This window comes from Entelurus aequoreus, linkage group LG08 (genome assembly GCF_033978785.1).
Source record: "Entelurus aequoreus isolate RoL-2023_Sb linkage group LG08, RoL_Eaeq_v1.1, whole genome shotgun sequence".
NCBI lineage: Eukaryota > Metazoa > Chordata > Actinopteri > Syngnathiformes > Syngnathidae > Entelurus > Entelurus aequoreus.
In genome coordinates, this window is record NC_084738.1 from 6,691,894 (window position 1) to 6,718,515 (window position 26,622).

The 26,622-nt window shown below is 41.2% G+C and overlaps 1 protein-coding gene across 1 annotated transcript in view; it reads right to left on the reverse strand.

Moving 5' to 3' along the window:
* LOC133655336 (inactive ubiquitin carboxyl-terminal hydrolase 54-like) overlaps positions 1–26,622 on the reverse strand; it is a 54,946-nt gene that overhangs the window by 6,522 nt on the left and 21,802 nt on the right. Inside the window, exons 7-16 of the mRNA XM_062055376.1 lie at positions 24,452–24,601; positions 23,611–23,809; positions 23,266–23,448; positions 19,378–19,597; positions 17,171–17,554; positions 16,977–17,104; positions 15,362–15,514; positions 5,225–5,366; positions 213–883; positions 13–140 (exon numbers count right to left, since the gene is read on the reverse strand). Of these exons, the coding sequence (XP_061911360.1) occupies positions 13–140; positions 213–883; positions 5,225–5,366; positions 15,362–15,514; positions 16,977–17,104; positions 17,171–17,554; positions 19,378–19,597; positions 23,266–23,448; positions 23,611–23,809; positions 24,452–24,601 (2,358 nt within the window). The remainder of the gene's footprint in view (positions 1–12; positions 141–212; positions 884–5,224; positions 5,367–15,361; positions 15,515–16,976; positions 17,105–17,170; positions 17,555–19,377; positions 19,598–23,265; positions 23,449–23,610; positions 23,810–24,451; positions 24,602–26,622) is intronic.

Sequence of the window (26,622 nt, forward strand, 5' to 3'; positions counted from 1 at the left end):
GGGAGGGGTTACCTTGTTGAGGTAGGTGGGGCTTCTGGCGCCGTCCGGCCCGAACACGCTCCTCTCCATGTCGGCGTTGGGGGTTCTGGAGCGGGCCTGGCCGCCCACCCTGGATATGAGCCGCTCCGACGGGCTGCAGCCTGCGTAGAAGACGGGTCATCAAAAAAGTGTGTCGCTGGAGCTGTTGCTATGGCAACAAGGCTTCCCCCCACCTGTCCTCCCCGCCTGCAGACTGGCCTGGTAAAGGGTGTCGAGTTCCGTCAACTCCGCCTCCTCGTGCTCACAGCTCCTGGGGTCGCCGTGGTGCCCCCGAGAAGGGGGGCGACTGGCACACTGTCTTGGCGGGATGGGAGCCCAGTGGTCCGGGGGGGTGTCATAGGGCGTCACCATGGCGTCCGGGCGGTCCAGACTCCAGGACGACCAATGGCGGGTGGCGCCGTCGGTGGGCCGCCAAGGCTGCGGGGCGGGATCCGGCTGGGGCGGCTGCCAGAAAGGGGTGGCAGCTTTCCTTTGCCCGGGGGCTTCCGGGGGCGGGGGAGGAGGAGGAGGACGAGGGGGTGGCGTGACGGGCGCGTCCCAAAACCGCAAGGGGAGCGACGGTAGCGAGATGGCCAAGTGCTTTCCCAGGGGTCTGACGCTCACGCCACCCGCCTGCAGCAGCTCGCACAGCCGCACCCCCGTGTCGCCGCCCCCGCCCCGGCCAGAGGGGGCGCACGGGTGGGGGATGCTGAGGGTGAGCGCGGCAGGGCAGGGAGGAGCGGCGGGGGCGCGATAGGGCTGGGGCGGAGGGGGCAGAGGGGGCGGGTTTTGGTTGGCCGACGCCTGGTCCTCGAACTCCTCCTGATTGGGTGTCAGCAGTACTTGGACCGGGCCAGGCTGTTCACTGGAGGACATAATAGGGGAAGGATGGGGGGGGAAAGTGTGATGTCAGGCGTGTAGTTGGAAGGACACACACACACACACACACACACACACACACACACACACACACACACACACACACACACACACACACACACACACACACACACACACACACACACACACATTCTTGTATTTGTTACGTTCTTGAGACCTGAGAAAAATGCCTACCTCTTTAGGACCAGCCTTTCTAGATATATAAAGATGTGTATTTACAACATTAATAATATATACATACTATGCAAATATAAAAAAGGTAAGCTTTTAGTTAATTTTTTATTTGTTTTTATTTTTGTTTGTAATTGTTTTTTAATCGTCATTATTTACTTTCGTTATTACAGTACGTCTCTATATACATATTTATTTTATTATTTTTAATACATTTTGGCCAAAGGGGGCGCATTTCAATTTCTTACACACACTTGTTATTACATATGTTGGCCATAGGGGGATCACTTCAAATTTTTACACACACTTGTTATTTCATATGTTGACCAGAGGGGGAGCACTTTTAAGTATGTCTCTATTTACATATTTATTTATTTATTTTTTATTAATTTTGGCCAAATTACATATGTTGGCCAGAGGGGGAGCACTTCAAATTTTTACACACACTTTTTATTTCATATGTTGACCAGAGGGGGGGCACTTGTAAGTATGTCTCTATATACATATATATTTCTTTTTTTTATTTAATTTTGGCCAAATGGAGCACATTCCAATTTCTTACAAACACTTGTTATTACATATGTTGGCCAGAGGGGGAGCACTTCAAATTTTTACACACACTTGTTATTTCATATGTTGACCAGAGGGGGAGCACTTTTAAGTATGTCACTATATACATAATTTTTATTTTTTTTAAATTAATTTTGGCCAAATTACATATGTTGGCCAGAGGGGGAGCACTTCAAATTTTTACACACACTTGTTATTTCATGTGTTGACCCAAGGGGGAGCACTTTTAAGTCTGTCTCTATATACATACAGTATTTATTTATTTATTTTTTATTAATTTTGGCCGAATTACATATGTTGGCCAGAGGGGGAGCACTTCAAATTTTTACACACACTTGTTATTTCATATGTTGACCAGAGGGGGAGCACTTTTAAGTATGTCTCTATATACATATATATATATATATATATATTTAATTAATTTTGGCCAAATTACATATGTTGACCAGAGGGGGAGCACTTAAATAGCGACACACAGTCAATTTGAAAAATCCCTCCTTTTTGGGACTCCCCTCAAGACGACCTTTTCTTTGACTGTTTTACGACCTTTTCTTTTAACTGTTTTGTGGCCAAAGGCAGCACCTGTTTACGACCCCCCTTCCTTTAGAAACAGCTGTTGCCATGCAATCAGGGAAAGTCCAAATAAAAGTGGAGGCGTACAATCTTTCGCCAGGAGCGTGTGACGACACTGTGCAAGGGTACAGTGTCTACGCGTTTCTCCTCATTGAGCCAAATTTAATGCTGTCTCTGTTTGATTCCTTGCTTCTTGTCTTGTTTAATAGATGTAATCAGTTTTTAAACCTGACACACCTCCTCATATGGAAGGTAATTTTCCTTGTTGATGTCTCAAGAACTGTGGCAATACAAGCGCCTCACACACACACACACACACACACACACACACACACACACACACACACACACACACACACACACACACACACACAATGTGTAAATACTTCATTCACGTGTTTGTGTCAGTAACAACCCGATCCCCCCCCCCACCCCCCCCCCACCCCTCACACACACACACACACATCAACTCTCCTGTCTCTTTTCAGCCCCCGGTAATTACCCAGCAGGCTTTGCAACAGCGGTGCTATAAATCAGGAGCTGGTGTTGATCAATTGAAAAGAGGAGGGAAGTCAAATTGGAAAAAAAAAAAAAAAAAAGAGGAAGAAGCAAGAGCGATAAGCATTTTTTTTTCTTCGTCTTCGTCTTCCTCCTGGCTAACAGTTTGAATCCAGTGATCGTTTTGTTGAGCTTTATAGCGAAAGGAAGCACATTTAATTGTGTGATTTATGGGACTTATAATTAAATTAAAATGTTTTTTTATTAGGTAAATAAAATATTATTTCAGACTTTTTTTTTTTTGCAAGTTCAAAAAGCTGAAGTTTACACTAATATTTTAATTATATTTTGAACATTCCTTTTTTTTTAATATATATATATTCAAATGATTTATTATTGCATGGTAATAATGTAACGAGAAAATTCCCACAAAAATTTTGATGGGCCCGCTATCTGTGCCCTGGACCTATGGCCGTGTGTCTGAGTCCGTGAGTTTTTAGGTGTAACTGTACAAAATGAGCTGCGGAGCTAGCCTAAAACAGTAGCATGTTTACATAAAAATGCTAACACTTGGCATGTGTGCTAACGATAGCATGATAACAGTCATATACATATTAGTTATCATGAAACTTTTTCAAAACAGGTTACAGGTCAGAAACACTTCTTGGGGTTGAATGGAGATGGCCTGAAGACATGTTTTTTAAAAGTGTTTCTTATTTAAAAAAAATAAATAAATAAATAAATAAAAAAAATAAAAAAAAATAAAATAAAATTAAAAAAATAAATATATATATATATATATATATATATATATATATATATATATATATATATATATATATATATATATATATATATATATATATATATATATATATACAGTATATATATTGTTGCGTTGACCAGCATTCCTCCAATGGGGAATTCAAATTGCTAGTCTCTCCCAGATTCTTTTTATGGCAATAAGCTGATGTTTATATTCAATCACCAGGCAGTATTTGGTATTTTGTGGTTTATTCTCCAAGCTTAGAGGACAAACGTGAGACCAATCTAGTACACCAGCCTTCCCTCGCCCGGTCTAGCTCGGTCTCCCCTCCACCTCCTGTCCCCCCAAGCTCAGCACTGCACTGTGCTCCTTATCTTAGGAATGTTATGGCAGTCTCAACAGCGCTCTGCCTCTCTAATCAAGGACACTCGAATGCAAGCACTTTGTACCACACGAGACATTAGCTGATGAAAATATGACTATATTACTTAAATATGGATATGATTCTGATCTGCTTCCATCAAAATATATATATATATATATATATATATATATATATATATATATATATATATATATATATATATATATATATATATATATATATATATATATATACATATATATATATGTTAGGTCTGCTGGTCAAAACAGGCTTGTAGGGATGATACAGCCCCTGTGTTTTTTCCTGACCTAACGTATATTCCGCTCTACCCTGTGTAACTGTATAACGGATAAATCACAGAAACCTCGACTATATATATATATATATATATATATATATATATATATATATATATATATATATATATATATATATATATATATATATATATATATATATATATATATATATATATATATGTATGTGTGGGGAAAAATCACAAGACTATTTCATCTCTACAGGCCTGTCTCATGAGGGTTTCCTCAATCATCAGGAGATTTTAATGGAAGCATTCACATACCATGGTTTATATAGGGCACAGAGCGGGTGGGTACAGGCAGGCGTAGGGGCGTGTTTTTTTTTTTTTTTTTTTTGATAATCTAATTAAGACATATATATATATATATATATATATATATATATATATATATATATATATATATATATATATATATATATATATATATATATATATATATATATATATATATATATATGTATATATATATGTATATATATATATATATATATATATATACACACAGTATATGTGTGTGTGTGTGTGTATATACGTATGTATATTTATATGTTTATGTATGTATCGTGATTCCGATGTGGATACATTTTGTGTGCAACCCTTGAAAAACTATATGACATAGATATATCATTATTAAACATATAATTGTAGTTATAAAGAGCTAAATACAAGAGCTTAATTATTTGAAATGTTTTATTTATTAAAAATGTTATTTAAATTTAAAAAAATATATATTTTGAAATATTTGTTGTATCTGAACTGAATGTAATCAGCTTCTTCTCCTCACAGGACAACAGTAACACAACAGAAACACCTAAGCAGACACAACACAACACAACACAACACAACATGTGCGACTGACATGGTGAACAAAGAGACAACAGCGCCACAAGTGGGGGAAGCGGTGAAGCACACGCACACAAACTTCCTGTCGTCTGGCGCCAAGCAAACAGGACAAGCTGGTGTTTGGGTGAGGCGGCAAGAGGGTGCGGGTTGCAGGTTTGAGTGGCACGGTAGGTCGGTGTACCTGTGAGGCCCCTGTGGGCGGCCGCTTCCTGACTCCCGTTCCGTTTCCTGTTCCTGCCTGCGTTTGACCGCGGGGGCCCCTGTGGCGCTCCTCATGCACGCGGCTACAGCCGATGCGCTATGAGCGCTAGTCTCATGCACGGCTGAGGACGCCAACGACGAAGAGAGGAGGGACAGAGTGATGAAGTGTGCAAGGAGGAGACAGAAGCAGATAGAGTTGTTACGTTAGATGAGGGGGCACGGGGGTGCTAATCAGTAGCATGTCTATGGCATATCCCATGTCAATTAGCATCGAGCTAGCGCTTTTGAAAAAGTTTTCTGTCAGGCATGCGTGATTTGTTACAGGAAGTCTTCTGCGAACACGACCTGTTTGCTCGCAACAAAGGTATCGAAATATGGCATTGTTTGATTTTACGGAATTTGGACGGTACCTATAAAAGTACCAAATTTGGTACTTGTCCTTAGTTAGAGGTTTTTGCTACAAACATTGACTTTTCAACTTTTTCTTTCAATTTTGCTTGGTTTTTTTTGTGGTAGTTTTCTCGTATTTTTACAAAGTTATGCATGTCCAAAAATTAAAAAAACTCTCTACCTAAATATATATTTTTTAATTGTACTGTACCTTTAAAAGGGACTTAATAGCACTATCTGTAAGGGGGAAATATTGCTATTAGTATCGACATTTCAACTTTTTCATTCTTTTTTGCTCGTTTTTTTGGTAGTTTTCTCGTATTGTTACAAAGTGCTGCAGGCCCAAAAAATACGAGAAAATCTCTACTTAAATAGTTTTCTTTAATTGTACCTTTGAAAAGTGATGTGATGGCACTCTCTGCAGGGGGAAAAGACTGCTATTAGTATCGACATTTCAACTTTTTCTTTCTTTTTTGCTCGTTTTTTTGGTAGTTTTCTCGTATTGTAACAGAGTAAAAATACGAGAAAATCTCTACTTAAATAGTTTTCTTTAATTGTACCTTTTAAAAGTGATGTGATGGCACTCTCTGCAGGGGGAAAAGACTGCTATTAGTATCGACATTTCAACTTTTTCTTTCTTTTTTGCTCGTTTTTATGGTAGTTGTCTTTGTATTTTTACAAAGTTCTGCAGACCCCAGAAATACAAGAAAATCTCTACTTAAATATTTTTTTTTAATTTTACTGTACTTGGGAAAAGGAGTGCTGTAAATCTTGACATTTAAACTTTTTCTATCCTTTTTGCTTGTATCGTTACAAAGTGCTGCAAGCCCAAAAAATACGAGAAAATCTCTACTTAAATAGTTTTCTTTAATTGCACCTTTTAAAAGTGATGTGATGGCACTCTGTACAGGGGGAAAAGACTGCTATTAGTATCGACATTTCAACTTTTTCTTTATTTTTTGCTCATTTTTATGGTAGTTTTCTCGTATTGTTACAAAGTAAAAATACGAGAAAATCTCTACTTAAATAGTTTTCTTTAATAGTACCTATTAAAAGTGATGTGATGGCACTCTCTGCAGGGGGAAAAGACTGCTATTAGTATCGACATTTCAACTTTTTCTTTCTTTTTTGCTCGTTTTTTTGGTAGTTTTCTCGTATTGTTACAGAGTAAAAATACAAGAAAATCTCTACTTAAATAGTTTTCTTTAATTGTACCTTTTAAAAGTGATGTGATGGCACTCTCAGCAGGGGGAAAAGACTGCTATTAGTATCAACATTTAAACTTTTTCTTTCTTTTTTTGCTCGTTTTTATGGTAGTTTTATTTTTATTTTTACAAAGTTCTGCAGACCCCAAAAATACGAGAAAATCTCTACTTAAATATTTTTGTAAATTTTACTGTACTTAGGAAAAATAGTGCTGTAAATGTCGACATTTTAACTTTTTCTATCCTTTTTGCTTGTATTTTTACAAAGTGCTGCTCTACTTAAATAATTTTCTTTAGTAGTACCTTTTAAAAGTGATGTGATGGCACTCTCTGCAGGGGAAAAGACTGTTATTAGTATCGCCATTTCAACTTTTTCTTTCTTTTTTGCTCGTTTTTTTGGGAGTTTTCTTGTATTGTTGTTAAGTCCTGCAGGCCCAAAAAATACAGGAAAATCTTTACCTAAATAGTATTCTTTAATTTTACCGTTTAAAATTGATGTGATGGCACTCTCTGCAGGGGGAAAAGACTGCTATTAGTATCGACATTTCAACGTTTTCTTTCTTTTTGCTCATTTTTTTTTAGTAGTTTTCTTATATTTTTACAAGGGCTGCAGGCCCATAAAATACGAGAACATCTCCTCTTAAATATCTTTTTATTTGTACTGTCCATTTAAAAGGGATTATACATCATTATCTGAGGGGTAAAAGAGTGCTATTAGTATCTTCTTCTTTCCTTTTTGCTTGTATTTTTACAAAGTGCTGCAGGCCCAAAAAAAATAAAATACAATCTCTATTTAAATAGTTTTAAAATGTATTTGATAGCACTCTCTGCAGGGCGAACAGATTGCTATTAGTATTGACATTTCAACTGTTTCTTTATATTTTGCAAGTTTTTTTGGTAGTGTTCTGGTATTCTTACAAAGTGTTCCAGGCCCATAAAAAGACAACATCTCTACTTAAATAATCGATACTAATAGCAATCTTTCCCCCCTGCAGATAGTGCAATCAAATCACTTTTAAAGGTACAGTACAATTTAAAAAAAATATTTAGATGGAGATTTTCTCTTATTTTTGGGCCTGCAGCATTGTGTAAAAATACTAGCAAAAAGGAAAGAAAAAGTTGAAATATCGATACTGTTATATGAATTATTGAAAGAAAATGATGCTTCGGGCCCCAAATTAGCCTGTATTACACTTATTTGCTTTATTACTGACAACACAAAAGCAAAGATGTGCATGTTCAAATAGTTGATATTTATATGTTGATCGACACTGTATCGGTCATCTTGAAATGTATGAAAGTGGCCCCACTTTGCTTCATTTTGTGGTCCAAAACGGTCCCTTTTTCATTTTTGGGGGGCTGCGCTTACATTATGGATAGCGTCAGGGATGAGCGATGTTGGCGGCGGCAGCTCTGTTGTTGTGAGCCCACTTGTCCTCTAAAGCCAAGGCAGATTGTTCAGGGCCCTGAAAGCGTCGATACGGTCGCTGCCTGCCCGAGACCAAATTCTGTTACGTAATGGCGCTGATAGAGAAGCCATCTGCCCGCGCTCGCTTGTTGTCCTCACACTTCATCAAGGTTGCTTTTGTGTGAGTGTGTATGCTTTTGTGTGTTGGTGGATCAGACACACACACACACACACACACACACACAAACACACACACGAGAGGACAGACAGGACACAATCTAATAATCCCACAGAGAGATTTAGTTAGTGCTGAGCTGCAGGGGAAAACATTCACACCTGCAGTTCAGACGCACAAACTAAAACACACACACACGTTTAAAAGGGTCGATGATCATTTCTTAACACACACACACACACACACACACACACACACACACACACACACACACACACACACACACACACACACACACACACACACACACACACACACACACACACACACACACACACACACACACACACACACACACACACACACACACACACACACACACTTGAGGAGACGTTATTGCTGTGTTCACCAGTATGGTTTGCTACTAACTGGGGAAAAAAAATGCCCCGATGCAACTTTTTCCCTTCCGATACCATAGTCCGATACGATATTTTTTAGAAAAGGTTTGATCAGGTGAAATTATTCAAACAGAGAACAATGGTAGATATGAAAAAAAAAAACTGTCTTTAAGCTGTTTTTATGGTAACGGAGTTAAACATGCATGTACAGCCCTTACCTTTGGGCTGGTACCGAGGGCGACTGTGTTGACCAGTTTGACGCCTGAAACTAATAGAATGTCCAGTACTGTGTTTGGATATGACAATCCGTTTATTCCAGCTATCTCATTTAAATCAAATGTAAATTCTATAACAAAGTATGCTGACCTTGATTGGCACATTATCACATCATTGTCACCACATGACACGATACGACATGACACGAACACGACCACGAACACGGTCGAAAACTGTTTGTCCTCCAATCGGCCTGCCCATGCTCACACCTGAGCCCAATTTATGGAGGCTACCATGGTAACTGCACCATAGCAACAGTCCCCTCCCTGTCAACACTTCCTGGTTCTTAACAGGAAGTGGGCGGAGCAATCTGCCAAAAAAGGAAATTAAACATGCTGAACCCAACAATCAATTTAGAGAAAATAAAATAAAAACAATATAAACAAATAAGGAATTTTGGCTCCAACAATGCACTTTATTAATATTTTGGAGTGTTTGTATTTTGTATTTTGTGAATTATATCTCAAAAGAGTTCTTTATTTTTGTTGATTGACTGTTATTTTAGGCTTCCATAGTTTCCTCTAGTTTCTGTAGCTCCTCCCCTTCCTCCTCACTTCGCTGCTTGCGATGCTGAGGTGAGTTGTGTTTAATTTGGTGTCGTGCTGTGTGTCGTTTTTTAAAAAACATGAACGGTTTATTTTTGTAATTCTTGCCGTATATTATTTGACTCCTTCCTGTCATGGCATACCGTCAGGCTTCCATAGTTTCTGTCGCTCCTCCCCTTCCTCCTCACTTCGCTGCTTGCGATGCTGAGGTGAGTTGTGTCCAAATTGGTGTCGTGCTGTGTGTCGTTTTTTTTAGCAAAAACGAACGGTTTATTTTTGTAATTCTTGCCATATATTATTTGACTCCTTCCTGTCATGGCATACCGTCAGGCTTCCATAGTTTCCTCTAGTTTCTGTAGCTCCTCCCCTTCCTCCTCACTTCACTGCTTGCGATGCTGAGGTGAGTTGTGTCCAAATTGGTGTCGTGCTGTGTGTCGTTTTTTTTTAACAAAAACGAATGGTTTATTTTTGTAATTCTTGCCGTATTTTATTTGACTCCTTCCTGTCATGGCATACCGTCAGGCTTCCATCGTTTCTGTCGCTCCACCCCTTCCTCCTCACTTCGCTGCTTGCGATGCTGAGGTGAGTTGTGTCCAAATTGGTGTCGTGCTGTGTGTCGTTTTTTAACAAAAACGAACCGTTTATTTTTGTACTTCTGTCATGGTCCGGGCGTGCACCGAGCGCACCTCCGAGAGCGCCCCAGACCAGCGGCAGCGAACAGCTGCAATCAATCACCGGCAATCAGCACACTTGCGACTGATGAGGGCTAGCGGAATAAAGACCAGTGGACCCAAGGATCCTTGCCGGAACATAACCTACTGTTGGCGTATAGTAAGCGATCATCATGCCTTATGCAATCTTGCTCTCTCTCTCTCTGTTTTTCTTCCCCCCATCATTTTGATTGTCTCTTGTCCACCTTGTCGATCCTACTGCAGACCTCCGTTCCCGTGTTGACGTCATTCCTCGCCCCCCCCCCCCAAACCCACCGCTTCCCGGACTGCCTCTTGGATCTCGACCTACCGCTTAGACACGGACCTCTTGACGCCTCTCTCTCAGCCCCCACGGACCTCCCGCTTGTCTCACGGACCTTCCTCTGTCTTGTCCCCACTCTCGATTCAACACTACGGTAAAACACTCGAGTAATTCCCACACCTAGTCTACACCACACACTCTTGGATATTAGTTCACACTCCATTTCCTTAGTTTGTATTATTATTGTTAATTATTATGTATATTGTGTGTATATACAGGTATATATATATAATAAAGCATAGAGCTTTACTGCCCCCTTGTGGAACTGTGCCGTCACAACTCCCTCCTCCAACCTTAACAACTTCTTGCCGTATATTGTTTACTTTTTATGTACCCTTAAGATATAAAGTGTTTTCGTGTTATTTTTTTCGCTATGTTGAGTGCTATGTTTGAAGCGGTCCTTTTTCTTGTCACGTGACCACTACGCAGCCTGTGTCCTGTTGGTAAAAAGTATGTTTTCTATATGTAGGAAGCAGAGCGGTACAAGGAGTCACAGAGAAGGAGTTGTATGTGATTTTTACTTCATTTTCACAATAAAACCTCCTGTAAAGAAGTCCATTGCGTGATCGGTGTCGACAAACTCATCAGACGTGCAGACCCGTTACATTTAGTTGGAAGTGGATTGGTAATTGTTTTTTTGGCAACACCAAGTGGTCACAATAATTCATTACCTAAGCTCATGACGGAGTAAATTGAATGATGCGGACACGTTTGTTACTGGATACTTTCTAATATGCCTCTCTGCTTAGGCTGCCGCCTCCGCGACCCGACTTTTGATAAGCGGAAGAAGATGGATGGATGGCTGCTTCTGCCTTGGAGACTTTGTATGTGTAAGTAATATGCAACTATAATCATTTGATACTTGTTTATATGGACTAATGTGCTGTTTTATTGTTGAACTCAGCCAGAAAAAAATATATCGCGCCCCACATTCTCACAACTATAATAAATGATTGTCTATAAAATTGTTATAAGTACATATTTGCATAACTTTGTATCCTTATTAAAATTAAAATTAACAACAATTATAGATCAACTTATAACAAATAACAACTTTTTTAATATTGTTTTTTAGTCTGTAACAGAAAATATTTAAAGTGCATCAATTTGCCTAAAAAAAATACTTATTTTTTAAAATAATTTCAACCATTTTATGCAGATTTTTTTTATTTTTATAAAGTCAATGAATATTGATACATTTAAATGTATTATCAAAATCAACCCCATTCGCCACGGCGTGGCGAAGTTGATAGAGTGGCTGTGCCAGCAATCGGAGTGTTGCTGGTTACTGGGGTTCAATTCCCACCTTCTACCTTCCTAGTCACGTCCGTTGTGTCCTTGGGCAAGACACTTCACCCTTTGCCTCTGATGGCTGCTGGTTAGCGCCTTGCATGGCAGCTCCCTCCATCAGTGTGTGAATGTGTGTGTGAATGGGTAAATGTGGAAATAGTGTCAGAGCGCTTTGAGTACCTTGAAGGTAGAAAAGCGCTATACAAGTATAACCTATTTATCATTATATTATTTATATCTTTAAAAATAGATTATAAAAATATATATTTGTTTTATTTTTATTTTTATTTTTTTAATGTTTTTAAAAAAAATTATGAATCAGTTCAGAATTCATAGGAATCACGATTCAGATGGGAATCCATTTTTTGTATAATATTATTCAATAAAATTAATATATTTTTTGGCATAATATTATACAATAAAATTGATATATTTTATTGCATAACATTATACAATAAAGTAAATATATTTTATTGTTTAATTATTATACAATAAAACATATTTTATTATTTAATATAATACAATAAAATATATATGATTTATTGTTTAATATTATACAATAAAAATATGTTTTTACTGTATATTATTGTTTAATTATTATACAATAAAACATATTTTATTATTTAATATAATACAATAACATATATATGATTTATTGTTTAATATTATACAATAAAAATATGTTTTTACTGTATAATATTATTTTAAAAAATGTATATATTTTTTGGTATAATGTTATACAATAAAATAAATATATTTTATTGCATACCATTATACAATAAAGTAAATATATTTATTGTTTAATATTATACAATAAAACACATATATTTTATTGTTTAATATTATACAATAAAACACATATATTTTATTGTTTAATATTATATAATAAAATATATATGATTTATTGTTTAATATTATACAATAAAAATATTTTTTACTGTATAATAGTATTCAATAAAATGTATATATTTTTTGGTAAAATTATACAATAAAATAAATATATTTTATTGCATAACATTATACAATAAAGTAAATATATTTTATTGTTTAATATTATACAATAAAACACATATATTTTATTGTTTAATATTATACAATACAATACATTTATTTTATTATTTCATATTAAACAATACAATAAATATTTGTTATTCTATAATATTATCCAATAAAATTAATATATTTTTTGGTAAAATGTTATACAATAAAATCAATATATTTTATTGTTTAATATTATACAATAAATGAAATACATTTTATTGTTTAATATTATACAATATAATAAATATATTGTATTGTTTAGTACTATGCAATAAAATAAATATATTTTAGAATTCACAATACAACTGGAGCGTTTACATGAAAAATAGGAACCATTCGAGAAACATTGTTTGTTTTTTTGTTTTGTTTTTCCCCCCAGTAATTAACAGTCATTCATATTTATTTATAAAACTCACTTTGAGTAGTGGTCTAACACATTGACGTTTAAAATGTGATACAGTAGATTTTTTGCGGATAGAAATAGAAGAACAGACTGATACATTCACAGAGTGTCAGACCTGTTGCTGTGAAATAACCCTGGAAGTAATCCGTCACTAACTCATGCTCACTTCATCATCCTTTGCTGTCTTCACCACTGCCCCATTATCTTCAAAGTCTCGCCCATATAAGTGAATTGTTCATATTTGTTGTAGGAAGAGAGCAGTTGAACACGTCACATACCTGGACAATAAAGCTGATTGTGATGAACTGAAAAGCAATTGAATGTCATTTACAGCAAACTTTCCTCAGCTTAATGATCATTGTTCAACTCGTGCGACAATTAGGGGGTCACAAAGAGCGTGGGTTCTTGCCAAGCTAATATATTTGTGTGGCGGTACTATTTCTTCTAATAATATATTGCTTAAATCCCTGTTTCCGGTTGCCATAACGACAGCAAAGATGTCTGACTTTGAGGTCAGCGTAAAAATAAGCTGAATAAATAGTAGCGGTGATGGGTCGCCAGATGGAGAGACAGACGAGCAGATGGGACGTGAGGACAAAAGTCAGACAGACGCTTACATACCAGCGACCTCTCAGCCAAAGTGCGGGTCCTGACTTCGGACATCAACTTGTACAAAAGCCAAAAGCAGTGAAGTTGTCACGTTGTGTAAATGGTCAATAAAAACAGAATACAATGATTTGCTAATACTTTTCAACTTATATTCAATCGAATAGACTGCAAAGACAACATATTTCATCTTGCAACTGGTAAACTTTGTTATTTTTTTGAAAATATTAGCTCCTTTGGAATTTAATGCCTGCAACATGTTCCAAAAAAGCTGGCACAAGTGGCAAAAAAGACTGAGAAAGTTGAGGAATGCTCATCAAACACTTTATTTGGAGCATCCCACAGGTGGACAGGCTAATTGGGAACAGGTGGGTGCCATGATTGGGTATAAAAGCAGCTTCCATGAAATGCTCAGTCGTTCACAAACAAGGACGGGGCGAGGGTCACCACTTTGTCAATCAACAGTTTAAGAACAACATTTCTCAAGCAGCTATTGCATGGAATTTAGGGATTTCACCATCTACGCTCCGTAATATCATCAAAAGGTTCAGAGAATTTTAGGAAATCACTGCACCGAAACAATGGTATTACAGACCTTTGATCCCACTGCGTCAACAAGCCACATCTGTGTGTAAAGGATATCACCACATGGGCTCAGGAACACTTCAGGAAACCACTGTCAGTAACTACAGTTGGTCGCGACATCTGTAAGTGCAAGTTAAAACTCTACTATGCAAAGCCACAGCCATTTATCAACAACACCCAGAAGTGCCGCCGGCAAGATGGACTGATGCAAAGTGGAAAAGCGTTCTGTGGTCTGACGAGTCCACTTTTCAAATTGTTTTTGGAAACTGTGGACATTGTGTACTCCGGACCAAAGAGGAAAAGAACCATCCGGATTGTTCTAGGCGCAGAGTTAAAAAGGCAGCATGTGTGATGGTATGGGGGTGTATTAGTGGCCAAGACATGGGTAACTTACACATCTGTGAAGGCACCATTAATGCTGAAAGGTACATACAGCTGTTGGAGCAACATATGTTGCCATCCAAGCAACGTTATCATGGACGCCCCTGCTTATTTCAGCAAGACGATGCCAAGCCAAGTCCAAAGGATTTACGATATACACAACGTGCCAACTTCACTGGTTTTCGGTTTAGTACAAGACCATTTCGGACAATGAAACCCTCTAATAAGGAAGGTTTTCTGTTTAAAACTTGTGCCTTCACACCAAAAACGCCACACTTCCTCCCATCTAGTGGTGGGACTTGAGAGTGCCTGCAGAACATCTCAGATCTCTGAACAAATGTTACGCCGAAGCCTTGTTATCCCTCTGCGTTTGGCTACGTACCCTGGTGCTGAAGCTGATCCAGGTCCATGAACTTGCTGGGTTTGGGGTTGAACCCCATGGCCGCCTCTCGCTCCGCCTCTTTGCGCTTCTGCTGCTCCTGCTGGCGGGCTCTCCTCGCCACCTCCTCCTGGAGCTCGTCCAGCTCACTGCGCCCTGAGACCACAAGACCACGCAATAAGTTTCAGGAATGCTTTCTTCGTAAATACTGGTTTTCCAGCTAAGCGTTTCCCGCATTCACCTGAAAATAAGACCGTAGGTATTCCCCCGGAAAAAGTCAGACAAGCTGGCAGCTAAATGTGTATCTCCATACACAGTGTGGAGCCGCTCCCCTGAGTTAATAATCATTACTTCCTTTAGGGCAAATAAACTGCATTTCTTAATATTTTATGGACCATGGCGCCGGTGGCGTTTCTGGGTGTTGTTGATAAATGGTTTTCGCTTTGCATAGTAGAGTTTTAACTTGCACTTACAGATGTAGCGACAAACTGTAGTTACTGACAGTGGTTTTCTGAAGTGTTCCTGAGCCCATGTGGTGATATCCTTTACACACTGATGTTGCTTTTTGATGCGGTACCGCCTGAGGGATGGAAGGTCCCTAATATCATCGCTGACGTGCAATTATTTCTCCACATTCTCTGAACCTTTTGATGATATTACGGAGCGTAGATGGTGAAATCCCCAAATTCCTTGCAATAGCTGCTTGAGAAAGGTTGTTCTTAAACTGTTCAACAGTTTGCTCAGGCATTTGTTGACAAAGTGGTGACCCTCGCCCCATCCTTGTTTGTGAATGACTGAGCATTTCATGGAAGCTGCTTTCATAGCCAATCATGGCACCCACCTGTTCCCAATTAGCCTGCACACCTGTGGGATGTTCCAAATAAGTGTTTGATGAGCATTCCTCAACTTTATCACTCTTTTTTGCCACTTGTGCCAGCTTTTTTGTTGCAGGCAACAAATTCCAAATGAGCTAATATTTGCAAAAAATAACAACGTTTTCCAGTTCAAATATCAAATATCTTGTGCAAAGACAAGATATTTAACGTTTGAACTGGAAATATGAATTATTGTTAATTACTGGGGGAAAAATTCAATGAAAAAAACAATGTTTCTCGAATGGTTCCTATTTTTCATGTAAAAGCTCTAGTTGTATTGTGAATGCTGAAATATGTGTATTTTATTGTATAGTATTAAACAATACAATATATTTATTTTATTGTAAAATATTAAACAATAAAATATTTAATTTATTGTATAATATTAAACAATACAATATATTGATTGTATTGTATAATATTTTACCCAAAAATATATTAATTTTATTGTATAATATTATACAATAACAAATAATTATTTTATTGTATAATATGAAATATTAAAATACATGTATTTTATTGTATAATATTAAACAATAAAATATACAGATTTTATTGTATATTCAATTGAATATAAGTTGAAAAGGATTAGCAAATCATTGTATTCTGTTTTTATTTAGCATTTCCACAACGTGACAACTTCACTGGCTTTGGGGTTTTGTATTTACTATTGCGATAAACTACTTTTCTTTTACTCTTCTTCTTTTTTTTTTACGGTCATTTCTTACAGCGTGCTTGATTACCTGTGTTGGAGGCACCACGGCGTCCAGGTGAGGGCAGCTCCTGCAGGATAGCACCGCTGCTCTTAGACTTGGGCACCGAGCGCCATGAGGGTCCGGACATCAGCGCCCGCTTGTGTTGGCCCACCTCCCTGCAGGAGGAAAAAGGGAAGTTAGCCAAGGCGTCTTCTTATTAGTGCGGCGCGCGGGTCGGAAACCTGTCAGGGCTGCTGCTGTTCCTCTCGCTGCTCTCGTAGCCGCTCTCCATCCTCTGGATCAGGCGGGGTTGGTGCTCCACCCCCCTCAGAGGCGGAGGGGCGGGCGGGCCCGTGGTGGGTCGGCCGCGACCGCCCGACGACCTGGGCGGACCCGCCAGCCCGATTCTCGCCTCCAGCGCCGCAGCCTGCTGGGAGGCTCGCGGCGTGGCCGTGGGCGTGGTGGGCCGCAAAGGCGGTAAGGGCGGCTGGGGGGGCGGAGGGAGAGTGGGGCCTGGCAGGGTGTGGTAGCCCTGAGAGCAGATCCTCTGGGTGGAGAAGATGCTGTCGATGTTCAGGGCTTCTCTGCGGGGCCTCCAGGTGGGCCGGTAGCAGCCTCCGGAGGAACTGAACCACAAAGAGAACCTGGTCAACTTTGGACTCTTTGCGCTCGTCTCTTATCGGCCAATCAGCTTCTTCCTGTCCACCCGTCCCATCTTGTCACTAAATCCACGCCACGCATCACGCAGGAATTATAACCCGCCTTCTTTATGACTTTCTTCTGGCTTTTGATAGCCTTAAAGAAGTGAGTAATAAATTAATATACTGTAAATTCCGGACTATAATATTTCCTACGTTTTGAAACCTGCGGTTTATAAAACGGTGCAGCTACTTTACTTTATTGCTAAAATATTGTTTAAAAATAAACAAATCAAGCAAAAAAACGTATTGTTTGTGCTATGGCGCACATGTTTTGCTCAAGGATACAACGGACGTGAAGCCGGGGATCGAACCAGGAACCCTCAGCTTGCTGGCATGCACGCCGTCCCCAATAATAATGTCGTTACATTAGGAAAACACAGAAAAACAGTACAATTCTGACTTTTTCTTCTACCTTAAAACCTATTGCCAATTTTATAATGAACAATTTTAATGAATAACTTGCGTAGAAAATATACGTCAATCTGATATACCTTTTTATTTGAACAAAAAAAAAGTAATGTATGATAATATAATATTTGTTGCATTATTAGGAAACACTCACCTGATATTTAATGATTATTACAGATTATAACCACGTTCTACACAAATGTAGCCAAGATGACATCATGAACGTGAACAACATTATTATTACACATTCACTCAGAAGTCAAGCAGGATTTATTGGAAGAAAAAAGAAACTGTTTGTATAATTTTCAAATATAATATTGTTACATTATTAGTGAATACAAATTATGCAATTGCATGCAATACATTTATGTGAAAACACAAAGAACACATTTAGTAAGAAAAGATAAAGTACATTAGATCAAGTATATTATTCCCTGGATTTCGCAAGCCGCTTGAAATGAAGTGGTGGGCCACATAAAATGATGTGGCGGGCCACTTGAAATGACGTGCCGCATGAAATGATGTGGCAGGCCACACGAAATGACATAGCGGGCCGTTTGAAATGATGTGGCGGTCCGCTTGAAAAGATGTGGCAGGCCGTGTGAAATGATTTGGCGGGCCGCATGACATGACGTGCCACATGAAATGGCACGGCGGGCCGTATGAAATGATGTGGCGGGCCGTATGAAATGATGTGGCGGGCCGTATGAAATGATGTGGCAGGCCGTATGAAATGATGTGGCAGGCCATGTGAAATGATGTGGCGGTCCGCTTAAAAAGATGTGGCGGGCCACAGGAAATGACGTGGCGGGATGCGTGAAATGATGTTGTGGGTCACATTAAATGATGTGGTGGGCCACATGAAATGATGTGGCAGGCCAATTGAAAGGAAATGGCGCGTAAAATGATGTGGCGGCGCATGAAGTGATGTGGCAGGCCAATTGAAAGGAAATGGCGCGTAAAATGATGTGGCGGCGCATGAAGTGATGTGGCGGGCCACATGAAATGACGTGGCGGGCCGTTTGACATGACGTGGCGGGTCAGATGTGAGTTTGACATGACGTGGCGGGTCAGATGTGAGTTTGACATGACGTGGCGGGTCAGATGTGAGTTTGACATGACGTGGCGGGTCAGATGTGAGTTTGACATGACGTGGCGGGTCAGATGTGAGTTTGACATGACGTGGCGGGTCACATGTGAGTTTGACATGACGTGGCGGGTCAGATGTGAGTTTGACACGTGTGCATTAAAAGTCCTTACAGTTCCCAACAAAAGTGGGCCATTAAATTGAGGTATTAAGCAAGCAAGGACAGTCCTTAGCTCCAAAACGGAGGTCGTACCTGGACTTGCTCTCACTGCTGGTGCTCTCATCCTCCCAGTGGCGGCCCCCCACCCCGCCCTCGCAGCCCCCCACCCCTGACGACGAGGAGGAGGACAGAGGGCGAGAGGAAGACGAGGAGGAGGTGAGCGGGCGGCGGGACGACAGCAGGAAGACCGCCGTCTCCTTGTACTCCTGCAGGGGAGGGGAGGGAGGCCCGGCTGGACCCTCCACTGCTGACTCTGGAGGGGAGGGGAGGGGAGGGGAGGAGCTATTTACTATCTCTTTCATTCATTCATCATCATTGACTTATTTTATATGACATATTATTATTGTATCAACACACTGTGGTGCACAGTCACATCACAATTCATCCTGAATGTAACACCTAAATGACGCTTATTAAAGGTTTTAGCGGGCCACTTTAAATAAAGTGGCTGACCACATTAAAAAAAAGTGGCTGACCATGTAAATGATGTGGCAGTACACCTTGAAAGAAGTAACGGACCACTTAAATGATGTGACGGGCCACATTAAATGCTGTGGCGGGCCAAATAAAAGACTACATAAAAAAATGTGGTGGGCCACATGAAATTTAACCCAATAAAATGATGTGGGGGTGCCACTTAATGAAGGGCATAAAATAATAAAATGATGTTGTAAACCACACAAAATATTGAGGGAAGTGTTAGACCACATAACATTTGTCAGGTCACTTCAATTACATCGGTGATGGACCACCTTAAAGGAAGTGGCGGACCACATAAATGATGCGCCAGTCCACGTTAAAGGAAGTGGTGGACCACTTAAAAAATGTGACGGCCACTTGAAATGACATGGCAGGCCACTTAAATTACGTGGCGGACCACATAAATGAAGGGCGGACCACATAAAATAATGTGGCAGACCACATAAAATAATGTGGCGACCCATGTAAATGAAGTGGCAGTCCACCTTTAAGGAAGTGGCGGACCACTTAAATGATGTGACCTGGCCAATTTAAATGATGTGGCGCACCACTTAAATGACGCCACGCACCACATGAAATGTCGTGGCAGGCCAAGTCAATTACATGGTGGACCACAAGATATGACATGACGGACCACCTTAAAGGAAGTGGCGGACCACTTAAATGATGTGCCAGTCCACATTAAAGGAAGTGGTGGACCACTTAATGTGACGGCCACATGAAAAGATGTGGCAGGCCACTTAAATTACGTGGCGGACCACATAAAATAATGTGGCAGATCGCATAAAAAAATGTGGCAACCCATGTAAATGAAGTGGCAGTCCACCTTTAAGGAAGTGGTGGACCACTTAAATGACGTGACGGGCCAATTTAAATGATGTGGCGGACCACTTCAATGACGTGACGGACCACTTTAAATACTGAGGTGGCCCATGTAACAGACCGAATAAAATAATGTGGCGAGCCACCTTGATTAATGTTGCGAACCACATGAAAAGATGTGGCAGGCCACTTAAACTACGTGGCGGACCACATAAAATAATGTGGCAGACCGCATAAAATAATGTGGCAGACCGCATAAAATAATGTGGCGACCCATGTAAATGAAGGGCAGTCCACCTTTAAAGAAGTGGCGGACCACTTAAATGATGTGACGGGCCACTTTAAATGATGTGGCGCACCACTTCAATGACGTGACGCGCTTATTAGAGGTTTTAGCCACATTAAAGAAATTGGCTGACCACATTAAAAAAAGTGTCTGACCATGTAAACGATGTGGCAGTCCACCTTGAAGGAACTGACCGACCACTTAAATGATGTGACGGGCCACTTTAACTGACGTGGCGGGCCAAATAACGGACTACATCAAAAAATGAGGCGGACCACATTAAATTATGTGGCAGGCAACCTTAAATGGTGCGGTGAACCCAATAAAATGATGTGGGAGAGCCACATAAATGAAGGGCATAAAATAATGCGGCGAAATACATACAATTATGTTGTGAAATGTTGGAGGAAGCGTTGGACCACATGAAATGTCGTGGCAGGCCACTTCAATTACATGGTGGACCACAGGAAATGATGTGACGGACCACCTTAAAGGAAGTGGCGGACCACATAAATGATGTGCCAGTCCACGTTAAAGGAAGTGGTGGACCACTTAAACAATGTGACGGCCACATAAAAATTATGTGGTGAGCCACCTTGATTGATGTGGTCAACCACATGAAATGATGTGGCAGGCCAGATAAATGAAGGGCAGACCACATAGAATAATAGAGCGGACCACATAAAATAATGTGGCAGACCGCATAAAATAATGTGGCGACTCATGTAAATGAAGTTGCAGTCCACCTTTAAGGAAGTGGCGGACCACGGGGGGGGGGGGGGGGACATAACTGAAGGGCATAAAATAATGCGGCAAAATACATAACATGACATGGGGGGGGGGGGGGGGGCACATAACTGAAGGGCATAAAATAATGCGGCAAAATACATAAAATGATGTTGTGAAATGTTGAAGGAAGCGTTGGACCACATGAAATGTTGTGGCAGGCCACTTCAATTACATGGTGGACCACATGAAATGATGTGCCAGTCCACGTTAAAGGTAGTGGTGGACCACTTAAACAATGTGACGGCCACATAAAAATTATGTGGTGAGCCACCTTGATTGATGTGGCCAACCACATGGAATGAAGTGGCAGGCCGCAGGCCACTTAAATTACGTGGCGGACCACATAAATGAAGGGCGGACCACATAAAATAATAGAGCAGACCACATAAAATAATGTGGCCGATCGCATAAAATAATGTGGCGACCCATGTAAATGATGTGGCGGGCCACATTAAAGGAAGTGATAGACCACATAAAATGATGTGGAAAGCCACTTAAATTACATGGTGGACCACATAAATGACGTGGCGGGCCACTTATAATAATGTCATTTAGCTCATAAAATGAAGTGGTGGGCCACAATAAATAATGTAGTGTACAACATAAAAGGACATGGCGGACCAATTAAAATGATCTGGCCCCGAGTTTGGCACTTGTGCTGTATATGACAGGAGTACACTCTGCTACACAAACGGTAGTGGACCTGTGGTCCGGTCTAAGGTCAGAGCTACCAGTCCTGGTATATGGGACCTGTGGTCCAGTCTAAGGTCAGAGCTACCAGTCCTGGTAGAAGGGACCTGTGGTCCAGTCTAAGGTCAGAGCTACCAGTCCTGGTAGAAGGGACCTGTGGTCCAGTCTAAGGTCAGAGTTACCAGTCCTGGTAGAAGGGACCTGTGGTCCAGTCTAAAGTCAGAGCTACCAGTCCTGGTAGAAGGGACCATTGGTCCAGTCTAAGGTCAGAGTTACCAGTCCTGGTAGAAGGGACAGTTGGTCCAGTCGAAGGTCAGAGCTACCAGTCCTGGTAGAATGGACCTGTGGTCCAGTCTAAGGTCAGAGCTACCAGTCCTGGTAGAAGGGACCTGTGGTCCAGTCTAAGGCCAGAGCTACCAGTCCTGGTAGAAGGGACCTGTGGTCCAGTCTAAAGTCAGAGCTACCAGTCCTGGTAGAAGGGACCATTGGTCCAGTCTAAGGTCAGAGCTACCAGTCCTGGTAGAAGGGACAGTTGGTCCAGTCTAAGGTCAGAGCTACCAGTCCTGGTAGAATGGACCTGTGGTCCAGTCTAAGGTCAGAGCTACCAGTCCTGGTAGAAGGGACCTGTGGTCCAGTCTAAGGTCAGCGCTACCAGTCCTGGTAGAAGTGACCGTATTGGGACTTACTGGAGTAATTATTGGGCTCCAATGCAGTTGTTGGTACCTCAGGTGTTCAGTTTTAGTCTTCAGGGTGCACAAACACAAGCCTACACCTAAAGTGTACCCCTATAAGTACTCCCAAAAGAAGACAGGCCTCAGTAGTACTAGCAGTAGTAGAAGTAGTAGTAGTCGTACCTCCGGCGTCTGCACCGTGGGACGGCGTGCCAAGCTGGTAGTTGCAGACCACGGTGGTCTGAGAGTCACTAAACAGGTGGCTGCCCGTGGATTGGTGCAGAGGTCGACTGCGTGAGGCGCGGTGACTCGAGCTGTCCGTCGACGAGTCCGTCCGGGTATCGCTGGAAATGGACGGCTCCCGACCTAAGACAGGACCTTTGGGTTAATCCCGAGCATCCGTGTGTTTACCGCCAGAGTCCGGGATAAAAACATGTTCTTTAGAAGGTTGAAGGTCAGCGCGTTATTGGCACACCCTCGCACGGATTATGGTCACAAGAGTAATCTGCTGGTGCGGCAGTCCCGTACCGGAGTCCTCGCTGTCGTAGCCCGCCTTGCTGCTGCCGCTGCAGTTCTGGACCTCCAGCTGCGGGTTGGAGTCGGTGCAGGGGTTGGAGCTCCCCTGCAGTATCACCGGCGTCCCACGGGGGTCAGCGTAGAGCAGCAGCAGGGGCTGATAATGGCCTTTGATACAGCGGGACACCACGTCCTTCCATCTAGGGCCGATCTGGACACACACACACACACACACACACACACACACACACACACACACACACACACACACACACACACACACACACACACACACACACACACACACACACACACACACACACACACACACACACACACACACATTAGGCAAAGTAAAAGGTCCATACGGAGAGAGAGCGTGTTGGACTGACTGCCAAAAGCCGAAGGTCAAACATGTCCTATACATGCTGCAGTGTGTCCATTTTGATATCATGTGGCGATACTTTGTCATTACAGCGGCACATATCCTCTACGTGACTCACAGCCAGGAAGCCAGCCAACATCCAAACGACCTTAACACATAATCAGTTGCAGCCAAAAGAACAAGTAAATGTGCACACACACACACACACACACACACACACACACACACACACACACACACACACACACACACACACACACACACACACACACACACACACACACACACACACACACACACACACACACACACACACACACACACACACACACACACACACACACACACACACACACACACACACACACACACACACACACACACACACACACACACACACACACACACACACACACACACACACACACACACACACTGACACACACACACACACACACACTCCCTCACCTCTTTGACTTGGGCATCGTCGAAGTACATCCATTTGCGTATCTTGGTCTGGAAGAAGAAGGTGGAGTAGTGCTTGCCGTAGTAGCACACCATGCCCACCAAGTAGAGCTCTGCCTGGCGAGCTCGCTCCTCTGTCACACGGTAGAACAACTACGGTGAGGGAGGGAGGAGAGCGGGGTGGAGGGAGGGAGGGAAGGAGGGATGCGGGGAGGAGAGGGAGAGGTGTGAGACAAACCACTTCACATGGTTTCTTTATTTTACACCTCCATTCTCTATGCACCCATTATTTCTATCTACCTACCTATCTACCTACCTACCTACCTACCTACCTACCTACCTACCTACCTACCTACCTACCTACCTACCTACCTACCTACCTACCTACCTACCTACCTACCTACCTACCTATCTATCTATCTACCTACCTACCTACCTACCTACCTACCTACCTATCTATCTATCTACCTACCTATCTATCTATCTACCGACCGACCTACGACATACCTACCTACCGACCGACCGACCTACCTACCTATCTATATATATATACACTAGCGTTCAAAAGTTTGGGGTCACATGTAAATGTCCTTATTTTTGAAGGAAAAGCACTGTACTTTTCAATGAAGATAACTTTAAACTAGTCTTAACTTTACAGAAGTACACTCTATACATTGCTAATGTGGTAAATGACTATTCTAGCTGCAAATGTCTGCTTTTTGGTGCAATATCTACTAGAGGCCCATTTCCAGCAACTATCACTCCAGTGTTCTAATGGTACAATGTGTTTGCTCATTGGCTCAGAAGGCTAATTGATGATTAGAAAACCCTTGTGCAATCATGTTCACACATCTGAAAACACTTTAGCTCGTTACAGAAGCTACAAAACTGACCTTCCTTTGAGCACATTGACTTTCTGGAGCATCACATTTGTGGGCTCAATTAAACGCTCAAAATGGCCAGAAAAAGAGAACTTTCATCTGAAACTCCACAGTCTATTCTTGTTCTTAGAAATGAAGGCTCGAACACTAAATTGTTTGGGTGACCCCAAACTTTTGAACGGTCGTGTACCTACCTACTTACCTACATACAGCCCTTTGAGACACTTGTGATTTAGGGCTATATAAATAAACATTGGTGGTTGATTGATATGTATCTGCTGGATCTTCTCTTTATTTTAGGCTGTCCTTTTTTTTGCTGCAGCTGTTACATATACCATAATGTTGTACATAGTCATTGAGATTTGTTATATATTGTATATATTATATCATAATATAATATAATATCCATACATTTTCTACCGCTTGGCCCTTACCCTGCCTACTTACTTACTGTACTTAACTACTTACCTATTTACTGTACCTACTTATACTGTACCTCCCAACTTACCTACCTACCTGCTATACCCACCCACCTACTTACCTATATCTACTTACCTACCAATTTAGCTATATTCAATTAATGTGCAACTGTTGTGACGTCAGAAAGTGACAACCTCCTTCTTCATACCCCGACAACCAGGCTTTGCTACACATCTTAAAACAAAGCTCAAACTTGGGAGCTGTAAATGTTCGTCCTCGGCAAACAGGCTAACCTAGCATGATGTTGCTGTTGAAATGTGAACTAGCTATGCTAGTGTTGCTAACGTTAGTGTCCCCCTCCTTCATGTAGTTGATGCACGTGTAAAAAGTGGATATGAATTGATCCCTAAATCCCTGAATCCTCATCACTAAGCACACTTCAAACTTTTTGGAATTGTGTGCTTCCACGTTTTATGGAAACAGGATGTTAGTTTTTTTGTGTGTGGAACCAGTCAGTGTACTTTGACTGTGGTAGCTATGTTTGTGTTATTTATATTTCTGGTGTCCTGCATATATTATTAGCTTATATTCATTATTTGTTGCTTGATGAATGCTTGGGCCTACTGCGCTACTGCACTTTGGTGTCGGTCATTGACTTTCATGTATTGTAATCAACAGAAAGATATGGTTTTGACCCAAGAACTACAAAGCGGAGAGGAAGCAGGACCAGACTCTCCTTCAGGCGACCTTTTGTTTGAACTGTTTTACGACCTTGTGGAGGGGGCGTGGCCTGCGGACCTGCAGCCAAGCGGGGTGTGCCAGGACCGGCTTCGAGATCAGCGACAGGTGCTTGGATGGCACACCTGGGTCTGC